The sequence below is a fragment of the Leucoraja erinacea genome, chromosome 21 (assembly GCF_028641065.1).
Source record: "Leucoraja erinacea ecotype New England chromosome 21, Leri_hhj_1, whole genome shotgun sequence".
Lineage (NCBI taxonomy): Eukaryota > Metazoa > Chordata > Chondrichthyes > Rajiformes > Rajidae > Leucoraja > Leucoraja erinaceus.
The window spans coordinates 9,609,580-9,622,573 of record NC_073397.1 but is presented as its reverse complement, the minus strand read 5'-3'; the positions used below and the strand labels follow the sequence as shown (position 1 = coordinate 9,622,573).

The 12,994-nt window shown below is 40.5% G+C and overlaps 1 protein-coding gene across 1 annotated transcript in view; it reads left to right on the top strand.

Moving 5' to 3' along the window:
* ntsr1 (neurotensin receptor 1 (high affinity)) overlaps nt 1-9,647 on the top strand; it is a 35,138-nt gene extending 25,491 nt beyond the window's left edge. Inside the window, exons 3-4 of the mRNA XM_055652090.1 lie at nt 5,545-5,635; nt 8,660-9,647. Coding sequence (XP_055508065.1) covers nt 5,545-5,635; nt 8,660-8,909 — 341 coding nt within the window. The 3' untranslated portion in view covers nt 8,910-9,647. The remainder of the gene's footprint in view (nt 1-5,544; nt 5,636-8,659) is intronic.
* Nucleotides 9,648-12,994: the final 3,347 nt, after the last annotated feature.

Genomic DNA, 12,994 nt, shown 5'->3' with positions numbered 1-12,994 from the left:
ACACAGTTGAACAGGGGTGTTGATAAAGGCATTTGTTCTGCTTGCTTTCATCACCCAAGGTATCAATTGCGGTTACAACTATCGAAGACGTTGGTAAGGCCACATTTGAAGAACCAAGTACAATTTCCATCAATCTGCTAGAGGAAGGATGCCATTAAACAGGAAAGGGACTCTGGGGAATGACCATATAGAGATTTATAAAAGCATGAGGGGCACAGCCAAGGTGAATAGCCACAGTCTTTTTCCCATGGTAGGGAAGGCAGTGGTTTAAGATGAGAGGAGAAAGATTTAAAAAGGAACTGAAGGATAACAATTTCACAGAAATGCTGTTGGACCATCGGGCAAGTCAGAGGCAAGTGAGACTAACTCATTCAGGCAACTCGGTTGGCATGGATGAGTTGGGCCGAAGGGCCTGCTCTGCATTGTGTAGCACTATGACCCTATGCCTTAACATTTGACATGTAGATGAAATGCAGAAAATTAAGCAGCTAATCTACACATACAGTTTAAAAACATGATTGAGATGAGCCAGGTAATCAGTGATGGTAGAGGAATAAATGTTGCCCAGGGCACTAAGGTAATACCACTCCTCTTCTTTGGATTTGGACTTCTCACATTGATCTAAAAGGTAGGTCATAAGGAATGGGAGTAGAATTAGGCCATTCAGCCCATCATCTACTCCGCCATTCAATTGTGTCTGACCTATCGTTTCCTCTGAACCCCTGTCTTCTCCCCATAACCTCTGACACCTGTACTAATCAAGAATCGATCTATCTCGGCCTTAAAAATATCCACTGGTGTAATTTCTGATTAATATTTCATACAAAAAGACACATACTCTGAGATTGCAGTATTGTAATCCAACTTTCAATCGTTTCACAAAAGATCTGTCACATCTTAGGGAATAGTACCGAGCATAATAATGTAAGCGACATGAGCTAACACCTGCCTCATCTTCAGTGACATGTTTACCATCTGTGACGTTGCAAATTGTAAAGGCCAAACACCAAATGAGTCATGAAAAAAAGACAATGCTGGAAATACTCAAGAGGTAATGCAGTATTTCTGCAGGGAGAACAGAGTTAATGTTTCGAATCCATGACCTTTCATTAGAGCATTGGTTAGTGCACAAAATTCACTGATATTGGCGTTTCTTCCTTCAGAGTCAATCAAGTCCAGTATCAGGCTCCCCCGCAATCCTGGGCCACTCGTCAATTTAATTTCATGTTTCACATATCTTGTTGTGTTTTATGACTGTTGGCAGACCAAATTCTCTCCTGGGATAAATAATGTTCTATTGTATCGTATTGTATCTCAGTCTCTTGTGCCTCCATCTCTTCCTTCAAAGGTATCTGAGTTCAATGACTAAAATAATGGAAATGATGAAATATGTATTAATAAAGTATGATGAATTGTTAATTTGAGAACAAAATTAATTCAGGAATTTATTTAATATCATGAACAGATTTTAAGAACTAAAGCGGTCTCCCCCCCTCTCCTAATAAAATGGAACATTAACTGGTTGTCTTATCTGCTACACCAGAAGTGAAGTGCAGTATTTGACTCTGATTGAAGCAGTATAGTGTAATTAATTGTTGTTGTATCTTAGATAATATCACTTTTAAGTAATAGTCAGCATTTGACGATATTGTAACTGAATTGCATGGTAAATCACTTAACGGACAATATGGGAATGAACAATCTACTGTTTATGTTACATAATAAATCTAAGCGCTAATGTGTAGATGCGGGTTTTACACCGAAGGAAAGCACAAAATGCTGGAGTAGCTCAGCAGGTCAGGCAGCATCTTTGGAGAGAAGGAATGGGTGGCGGTTCGGATCAAGACCCTTCTTCTCAGTTATGTCTTTGGTGTGGTAATTATCTATTCTTTAAAAGAGTAGCACAGAACTGGTACTAAATTATTTAGTAAATCAGATTAATGTATTTAGAAAGTTTGAAGAGGGGTCTCGACCCAAAACGTCACCCATTCCTTTTATCCAGAGATGCTGCCGGTCCTGTTAAATCTAAGCTCTATTTTGTTATCATGGAGAATAGCCTATGGATTTTACTTACTGTACCTGGAAAACATTGATCCATTTTAATTTGTAATATCCTTTCATAAATCACAAACATAGAATGTTTAAATATTATCTGACCCTTGTCAAACTGTTGTATCATCTAAATTGATTAAATCACTACAGTTTGTTAAGTAATCCCGCTATTTCACTAAAATTGGTCAATTAGAAAAACCAGCAGTTTACATAAAAAGTCCATGAGAAACTAACTGATTAATATGTATTTTAAAAATTACTAATCACAAGCTAAAAACTGGCCAAGTTTGCTCCTGAAGTTTACATTTCCATTTTTTTTAATGTTTCCATTTGCTACACAGTAAACACAGTTATTAAGATATAAATTTCCTGGAAAACTAAAGAAATACTCTCACAGAAGCATGGGACTAGAATCTGCCTTTCCTGGTCACTTACCAGGCTTAGTCCCGACCCCATCTCTTTTCCAGCTTTCTTGCCCCTACTACTCCATACTGAAGAAGGGTCCCGATCCGAAACTTCACCCTTTCCATTCCCTGCACAAATTTTCCCTGACCTACTGAGTTACTGTGTAAACTTTGTGTTTTGCGTTTTGTGCTCAAGCATCTGCATTCTTGTGTTCCTTTTTTGATGTTTGTTCTATTGGAACGGCTTGACCAATCAAGCCCACTGTGCTTCATTTCCTGGTCTGACCCTGCACAGTGTGATCCCACCTGTTCTTCACTCTAGGAGAGGAATAGGTGGGGTAGATGCACAGAGTATCTTGCTCAGAGCTGGGGAATCAAGAACCAGAGGACATAGGTTTAAGGTGAAGGGGGAAAGATTTAACAGGAACCTGGTGAGAGGTAACCTTTTTGACAAAGGGTGGTGAGTGTATGGGAAGTGCTACCGGAGGAGGTAGTTGAGGCAGGTACTATCGCAACGTTAAAGAAAAATTTAAACAGATACATGGATAGGACAGGTTTAGAGGGATATGGGCCAAACGCAGGCAGATGGGACTAGTGTAGATGGGACATGTTGGTCAGCGTGGGTAAGTTGGGCCGAAGGGCCTGTTTCCACACTGTATCACAATCCAACATTCCTTATTTTCCAAATCAGCCCAACTCATCCTGACAACTTCTAAAGACTAGAGTACTAGACCTCTCCAAATGTTCTTCCCAACAACTCAGCTTTGCCTCACATGCTGGTACAACTCTATCCCTATTCTTTCTGTCAGATCTAATCTGTCAACCTCTCTATCCCTGCTTTTCTCATCCTGAGGACAGCTGTCATAAGGTCATAAGGTCATAAGGAATTGGAGTAGAATTAGGCCATTCGGCCCATCAAGTCTTCTTTGCCATTAAATCATGGCTGATAGAAACATAGAAAAGAAAACATAGAAAATAGGAGGCCATTAGGCCCTTCGAGCCAGCACCGCCATTCATTGTGATCATGGCTGATCGTCCCGTATCAATAACCCGTGCCTGCCTTCTCCCCATATCCCTTGACTCCACTAGCCCCTAGAGCTCTATCTAACTCTCTCTTAAATCCATCCAGTGATTTGGCCTCCACTGCCCTCTGTGGCAGGGAATTCCATAAATTCACAACTCTCTGGGTGAAAACATTTTTTCTCACCTCAGTCTTAAATTACCTCCCCTTTATTCTGAGAAGAAATCTATCTCTAAAAGAATGATCTATCTCTCCCTCCTAACCCCATTCTCCTGCCTTCTCCCAATAACCTCTGACACCCGTACTAATCAAAATTCTATCTCTGCTTTAAACATATCCATTGACTTGGCCTCCACAGTCTTCTGTGGCAAAGAATTCCACAGATTCACAACCCTTTGACTAAAGAAATTTCTCCTCATCTCCTTCCAAAAAGAACGTCCTTTAATTCTGAGGCTATGACCTCTAGTCCTAGACTATGCCACCAGTGGAAACATCCTCTCCACATCCACTCTATCCAAGCCTTTCACTATTCTGTACGTTTCATTGAGGTCCCCCCTCATTTTCCTAAACTCCAACGAGTACAGGCCCAGTGACGACAAACGCTCATCATAGGTTAACCTACACATTCCTGGGATCATTCTTGTAAATCTCCTCTGGACCCTCTCCAGTCAGCACATCCTTCCTCAGATATGGTGCCCAAAATTGCTTACAATATTCCAAATGCGGCCTGACCAGCGCCTTATAGAGCCTCAACGTTACACTTGCCTTGAACAGGTATCATCATCAAATAACCTGTAGTTTTTGTGAACCCTCTGTTCCCCAGGGGAATTGTGATGTTAACAATACACGATAATTGATATAGCAATAGAGTTCACCAGGGCAGTCCTCATTTACATGCTACAAAAAATATTAAAGCAAACAAACGTGCAGTATCTCATTAAACTTTAGTAGAAACATTGTATAATACTTTGGTTGAAATGTCAGTCTGCATATCTTAAAGCCATCATTCATGTTTCGGTGGGTGTCTCCAGAAGGTGCCAGGACAATCTTTATAGAAACATTGAAATATAGAAAAGGTGTCCTTGAGACTCTTGAAAGGCGCCCATAAATAAAATGTATTATTATTATTATTATTATTATTACTAAAATAGGAGCAGGAGTAGGTCATTCAGCCCTTTGAGCCAGCACTGCCATTCAATATGATCAAGGCTGATCATCCAGAATCAGTACCCTGTTCCTGCTTTCCCCACATATCCCTTCATTCCATTAGCCCTAAGAGCTATATCTAATTCTCTCTTGAATACATCTAGTGAATTGGCCTCTACTACCTTCTGTGGCAGAGAATTCCACAGATTCACAACTCTCTGGGTGAAAATGTTTTTCCTCATCTGTCCTAAATGGCCTACCCCTTATTCTTAAACTGTGACCCCTGCCACATAATAATGGCATATAATCCTCCAACATTCTCGCCACCTCCAACCACCTCCAAAGGGATCCCACTACTGGCCACATCTTCCCATCTCTCACATGATCCATATCTCTCTATTCCCTGCTCTTTCCTTGTGCCCATCTAAAAGCCTCTTAAAGCCATTATCATATCTGCGTTCACCACCACACCTGGCAGTGTATTCTAGGCCCCCACCACTCTGTGTAAAAAAACAACACTGCACATCTCCAGTAAACTTTCCCCATCTCACCTTTTAGCTGTACCTTCCAGTGTTGGATATTTCCACCCTGGGAAAAGGGTTTTGACTATGTATCTATGCCTCAAGAAAGTACTCCAAGTACTCAGTGGCTCAGGCAGAATTGGTGTTTCATTCAATCCTCTTTCCATCCTTGTCTACTTCATGTTGTTGTTTCAAGTTAAAGTTGTACGTCTAACAAGTCGTCCAAGTAGTACAACCCATGCTCATGTGTTGATCAGAAGAATGTCTAATTTCTTAAGGATCTTTCATTACAGCATTATTTCTCAATTTTCTTTATCTTCTTAGTAAGAATTAATTGATTAAGCATGGTGATTACGAGTATTAAGAATAAGCATTCAGAGTTATTTGTTTTGTCCTTCAGGAGCCGTGGTCATTGCCTTTGTGGTCTGTTGGCTTCCGTATCACATACGACGTCTCATGTTCTGCTATGTGCCTAAACATCACTGGACAGAGTAAGCACCAACTGATTAATGTTCCGAATTGATAACAATATGTACAAAATATTTTATGAAAGAAAATAGGACCAACATTTCAATTGTATTTTTGAGTATTTTAATATGATCGGTACAGATTGTTACTTGGTTTATAGATGAATGTGCCAAGTAAAATGGTTGTGGATTCAGGTCACACTCCTGACACTTGCTGTGCTGAGGGAGTGCCACTGCCAAAAGACATGCTGCCTTTTGAATGAAGCATTAAACCAAAAGCCTTATCTAGATGTAAGAGATCTTCAGAGTTTGTCACTGTACCCTCGTACATGTGACAATAAACTAAACTAAATTGAATCAAACAGCACTATAACTTAAGTAGAACAGCGGAGTCAACCCCTTCCAGGCCACGAGTTAGCAATCAATATTAACAAGCTTGTCTATTTATGTAGCATTTCAGTGTAATGTGTTGCTTTTTATTTGCTCTTTGTGGAAGCTTACTGTCTACAAAAAACAAAAATATGAGAAGAATATGGTGATGTAACATTAACAATAAGAACTTGCATACATACCAATCCTTCAGTTCTGTACACTGAGTTTATGGAGGGAAACAAGACTTAAATTCGTTCATTCTCGATTTGAATTTAGGAATTTTAATTCATCATTGATAAGGAAGGATCCACCTTTGTTATTTATGTAGAAAACAAGGCATTGTGTTGTGCACACAAGCGACTGTAGATGCTGGAATCTCGAGCATGAATGCTTCATTCCCTCCAGATGAAGGGTCTCGACTCGAAACATCAACTGCCCATTTCCCTCCGCAGATCATGTCTGGCCCGCTGAGTCCCTGCAGCAGTTTGTGTAGGAAAGAACTGCAGATGCTGATTTACACCAAAGGTAGACACAAAATGCTGGAGTAACTCGGCGACACAGGCAGCATCTCTGGAGAGAAGGAATGGGTGATGTTTCGTGTCTCGACATTTCGTCTCTCAACCATCTATCCTATCTATCTAGACAATTCTGTCTTTTATTCAGAGATGCTGCCTGTCCCACTGAGTTACTCCAGCATTTTGTGTCTATCTTCACTGCAGCAGTTTATTCTTTTCACCATTATTTCTAAGAACAGGAGAGTTATTTGTGCTATTTTTCCTATTACCAATTGCTCAGCCAGCATTAGTAAGGCACTGATGACATGGACATTCTCACCATGCCGGCTGTTAAAGCTTTCTGTGTGCAAAGTGGTTACTGGTTTTTTCAAATTACAACAACTCATAAAGTCATTGAAAACAGCCCCTTCAGCCCAACTAATCCATGCTGACCAAGATATCCCTTTAAGCTAGTTTCATTTGCCTGAATTTGGCCCATATCCTTCTAAACCTTTCCTAGCCATGTAACTGTCCAAATGTCCTTTTAACTCATCTTTGCAAATAATTTATTGACTGTAAAATGTTTTGGGATTTTCTGAAATTAATATGGAAGAGGACAAATAAACAAAAAGCTTACTTTTTAAAATTACTATTGTTTTCATCTAATGGATAGCACAGCCTGGGTGCTGTGAAACAGGATGTGTCTGAAGATCACAAGCAGCTGTGATCCTGCTCAGTATCTTCCAAATCCACTGAAAATATAACAGAACCAATGTTACTGTCCTCTCTCAAGCCAGCATCCAAAGTTACTCTCCTCTCTCAGGTCAGCGTTGAGGCCTAATTACTCTTAGTTGCCTCTGTTGTGCAGGCCACATCGTTCACATGCCTGAAAGATACACATCCTAAGCTCTGTCATGGAAGAAATTACTAAACAAGCAGAGGAAAAGGTTCAAGGATGTTCTCAAAATGTCCTTGAAGTAATTTCATTTTGCCGCTGATTCCTCAGAATCAGTCTGTGCATGGTCAATGTGATGTAAGAGCTTGTGTGATGGCACTAAGAACTGGAATGCAATCGGAATCGGAGTGGAAACAAGTCCTCCTAGACCCCAAGAAATTGGCGAATTAAATGGATAGTGAAGAAAACTTTTTGCATGATATTATGCATCTACCATGATGGTTAATGCTGAGCTGGAATTGGTCTCAATTTATCCAGCAATGCCAATTATCCACCACCTTAAATTATGACAAATTTACTTTTCAGTGGGGAAAAGATTGAGATAAATTCAAAGACTGCACTTATATACTAAAAGCTATTAACAATGTTTCTCATTGCAGATTATTTAGCATAAACACGGGTTGTCAAACTGAAAGATGAGTATGAGTACTAGGCTTCTGCTGGGCCTTAGACCTGAACAGTTTCCATTTTGTAATTATACTCGGTAATTAATACCTTATGAAGATTTAAAAATATAATCTTCCCTGGCAGCATTTAGGATAATTAACATGTAGTTTTTGTGCATGAAATAATTCTATTAAAAAATAGTTTGGTAAATACTTGAGGGAAAAGGAATTATGGTATAAAACGTAAAAAAAAGAATCAAATGAGAATTGATAACTGAAGGAGCATTACAAGCACCATGAAATTAAATTTGTCCTCTTAAACACTTGATAAAATAGCACATGTACATTATTTACAAAATTCAGCTTCAGTGATATCAGTGGAATAGAATTTCAGAATTGGAAGTCAATGGTCATAAGTTATTATCATGTGGCTTTATCATGCATAACAAATGACAAACTTCAATCACATAACCCTTCTGGGTCAATGAGGCATTAATTGAATCCTGTCTTATTTTGTATCGTTCAGAAAGAAAGTTGATAGTAGATTACCATTTAATAATTTATTTGTGGTTACTTAGAAGTTAAGCCGAAAGAAGGGAGTCACTAGTCTCAAAAATTTTAATATACAGTATATCTATCTTCAATAAGATTTCATGCAATTACATAGTGTGGAATTAAAAAGTTATGGATAACACAATTTCAGATGAACTGTCTTTCTAAAAAAATGTCTTTCAAAGAATGCTGTTGCACTCATAAAATACTGGTCAATGCATTCTTAATAAATGTATTATTAGTTTTGCTGTATTTTTGTTATCTTAACTGCTATGACTACTTCTTCCAGATTTCTCTATGATTTCTATCATTACTTCTACATGGTGACAAACATCCTCTTCTATGTCAGCTCAGCCATCAACCCTATCCTGTACAACTTGGTCTCTGCAAACTTCAGACAAAATTTCTTTTCCACCCTCAGCTCCTACTGCCTTCACAGGCAACCAAAGCCCAAGACTCGTGCAATTAGCAGAAAGTCAAATAGTATTTCCAGCAATCATACTTACTCCAACGTTCTCACCAAAGAAACAATGTACTAACTGATAACAATTAAATTCAAATAGTTAATGAAGAAATTCAGAAGATTGGTAATTACTGACATGAATTTTGGCGAACTAAGATATTCTCCAAATTATGTAATTACATTTTTTCCTAAATAATGGGATGTTATTATTAGAATACATTTGTACAATTTCAAAGGCAATTTCTTGGAGTTTCCAATCAATCAGTGTTTTTCTTTTTACAGCATAGAGCACATGTGTGTAAATGATCACAGGATTACAGGTGCAATAGACAGTTGCCATGGATTCTGCAAACTTTGCTCAAGTTCAATAGACATACACTAAAGCTCTATTTATCTGGCATGCTCAGGACTAGGGTGGTGCTGATGAGCAGGTATTTTGGACTATTGAATGTATTCCAACACTTAATACACTTTCAATTTAAGACGCAAAGTGCTGGACTAACTCAGTGGGTCAGTCAGCATCTCCGAAGAAAAAGGATGCATGACGTTTCGGGACGGGACCCTTCTTCAGTCTGAAGCCCGACGCAAATGTAATTTACTCTTTTTCTCCGGAGGTGTTTGCCTGACCTCAGTTACTCAGCACTTTGTATCTATCCACCCATCACTTGCCAGGATTTTTCACACCCCCCACTTCTCTACCAGCTTTCTCCCCCTGACTACAGTCAGTCTGAAGATGGGTTCTGACCCAAAATGTTGCCTGTCCATGTTCTCCAGAAATGCTACCTGACCCGCTGAGATACTCCAGCACTTTGTGGCTTTTTCGTAAACCAGCATCTGCAGTTCCTTGTGTCTACATTTTCAATGGTCAATGCTTTAATCAAAGGATATTATGTACCTATAGGTCATTAGGAATACAAATTTATTGTCACATGTGAAATATCCAGAGTCAGCTCCGCACAGTGACATTCTTTGCTTCACAGGCACCAAAGCCCAAGACTATAGCACTATGGTCCAATACAAAATACCATTCACTGAAATTTTTTCTTAAATTCAAATACATGAATTTTGGCTGAAGAATTTTGGCGCTAAGTATTCTCAAATTATGTAATTACATTTTTTCCTAAATAATGGGACTATTAGAATACATTTGTAAAGTTGAACAGGCAATTTCTGGAGTTTCCAAAGTACGCATAGAGCACATATGTGTGTAAATGATCACAGGATTACCTCCAAACTTTTGTCACCCCCTCACCTCCCACCCCCACAGTTTCAATTTAAGACGCATGCCGGGTCCCCATTGTCCATTGTTTCCCCCCCCCCCCACCACGGCAGTCCCTCCATGTTCTCATCGACGGCCGATCACGGATCGACCTGCGAGGCATTGCCGCTGCCGAGGCACCATCACCGAAAGGTCTCACCGCCGCAGCCGAGGTCTCAATGCTGCTACCACAGAGGCCTCACCGCTGCCGATGCTTCACCGCGTAATATCTTTTTTTAGATATTGCACAGTACAGTGGTATAATACATCGTGAATTTCAAGGAAATACAGTAGACAAAACCAGGTGAGTTCAAAGAGACGCCAAGACAACATTCTTAGATTAGTTTAGTTTAGAGATACAGTGCGGAAACAGGCCCTTAGGCCGACTGAATCCGTGCCGACCAGCGATCCCCATACAGTAACACTATCCTACTCACCCTAGAGACAATTTACAATTTTACCAAGCCAATTAACCTATCAACCAACATGTCTTTGGAGTGGGTTGAATCCGAAGTTCCTGGAGAAAGCCCAAGCAGGTCACAGGGCAAACGTACAAACTCCTTACAGACAGCACTCATAGTCAGGATCGAACCCAGGTCTCTGGTGCTGTAAGGCAGCAAGTCTACTGCTGCGCCACCAAGCCTCCCCCACTCTTAAAGATGTCATGGAATACCTTTAAAGCTCAATTGCACTGGTTAATGCCAGTTTTATATTTAATGACCAAATGATTTTGAGCAGAACTCTGGACAGCAATTCTTCTCAAAACGAGCAAAATTTGTGTTGTAAACTGCACTTGAATTACTCAATGCAGTCAAAGTAGAAACTGTGCCCCACATCATATTAATATTGCTGTAAAATTATAGAATTGTTATGGCTGCAAAGGATGTTCTTTGATCCATCAAGTCTGTATTCAGACAAATGTATTTATACCCATGTTTTTCATTTTTACCTTCACAGTTATCTTCTTCTACTGAATAAATTACCATCAGAATCATGACCAATGCTATTGTGTGTAGAATGCAGTTTGCCCAAGAAAGTTAATTTAAAAAAAAACAGAAAATGCTGGAGATATTCAGCAGGCCGGGTAGATCTGTGGAGAGAACAGCAGAGTGAAGTATCAGATAAATGATCTTCCAGCAGTTTTTTAACCAGAATAATGTGTATTCTGATGAAAGAACGTCAACCGAAACCATCTCTCTCTCCACAGATGCTGCCTGACCTGCTGAGTTATTTCCAGTGTTTTCTGTTTTAGAAACATAGAAAATAGGTGCAGGAGGAGGCCATTTGGCCCTTCGAGCTAGCACCGCCATACATTGTGATCATACAATACAATACAAATTTATTATCATTTGAGCCCCAGTGAGACTCAAACGAAATGTTGTTTCCACAGCCATACAAACAAAGACACTGTCTTACAGACATACACATAATTAAATTCACACAAACATCCATCACAGTGAAGCCACTGTGATGGAAGGCAAGTCTTTTCTCTCCCCTGTTCTCCGTGTCTCTCCCGATGTCCAAGCCCCAGGCGGGCGATGATGAGTCCCACGGCCATTTTAGGCCGCGCGGGGCGATTTACGGCCCCGCTCCCGGTCTGAAAGTCTAAGGTTGGAACCCCCACGGGCGATGGTGAGTCCCACGGCCATGAAGCCGTGCCGGGTGATGTACTGTCCCGGTCCGGGTTGTTCCAACCCCGTGACACCGGCTGGAGAAGTCGCGTTGCGGGAGCTCCGGGAAGCGGTCTCTCTCTCTCCTCCCAGACCCGCGAGCTCCCGATGTCCCGGTCCACCGGACCTGCGGCTGCGTTGCTGGAGCCTCCGAGCCCCAGGAGTCGAGTCGCAGCAGCGAGTCACCGCCGCTCCCCACGCTCCGAGGCTGGCCACCCCCGACGATGGTGAGTCCGCAGCTCCGCAGTCTCCCGAGCCCCCGGGTCGTTCAGGCTGGAGGCCGCTCCACGGTGCTAGGCCCCAACGACAGCCGAGACCCGACAGGGAAAAAGTCGGGTCTCCCGGACAGGGAAGAGATTTAAAAAACAGTTTCCCCCTGCCCCCCACATTTACACATTTACTTTAAAAATACTATTAAAAAACCCAAACACACTACATTTAACTAGACAAAAAATAAAAAAAAGACAGACAGGCTGTAGGGGCCGCTGCAACGGGTGAGTCGCGCCGCCATGGCTGATCGTCCACAATCAGTAACCCGTGCCTGCCTTCTCCCCATATCCCTTCACTCCGCTAGCCCCTATTTCAGTTCCAGCATTTACAGTTTTATTTGCACTTCTGGAACACAAAACAAAATGAATGTTGTACTTTTTAAATACAAGTGAATGTAATTTGTCGTGAATTGTATATAGAGATAAAAGACACAGCGTTGAAAAATATGCTTCTCCTAATAGACCATAGTGTATTTTACTTTCTCGTCTTAGAAATCCTATTTCTTATAATGCATCTGTACGTCAAGTGTGGCAACTGGGTAAATTATTTGAGTGAGTGATTTTGTCGACTTTAATAACTGAAAACAGGCAGTCAGTCACACCACACTTCCAGTGGCACCTGTTCCAGGCATGTTTAGTTGCTAAGCAACACTTCCTTGGCTATATTAAAGAAGCAGATATTAATCCTGCAGTCTTTTGTGTGTTTAACAACTGTGTGGTCTGGTGCATGACCAGATCCTAAGTGGAGAATAACAATTTTGTAAAATGCTACTTGGAATAAATCATAAATGTGCATATTTTCACCCTAAAGTGAAAGAGTCACAGTATAATTGCTGCCATGAGTATCATTCTGGAATGAAAAACATAACCTCTCTATTTGCAGTTTTTAAAGCTCTGATTATTATATCTCCATGGTTAACGTTTTTAAACTTATTTCCCAGATTTTGCAATAATATTTAAACAT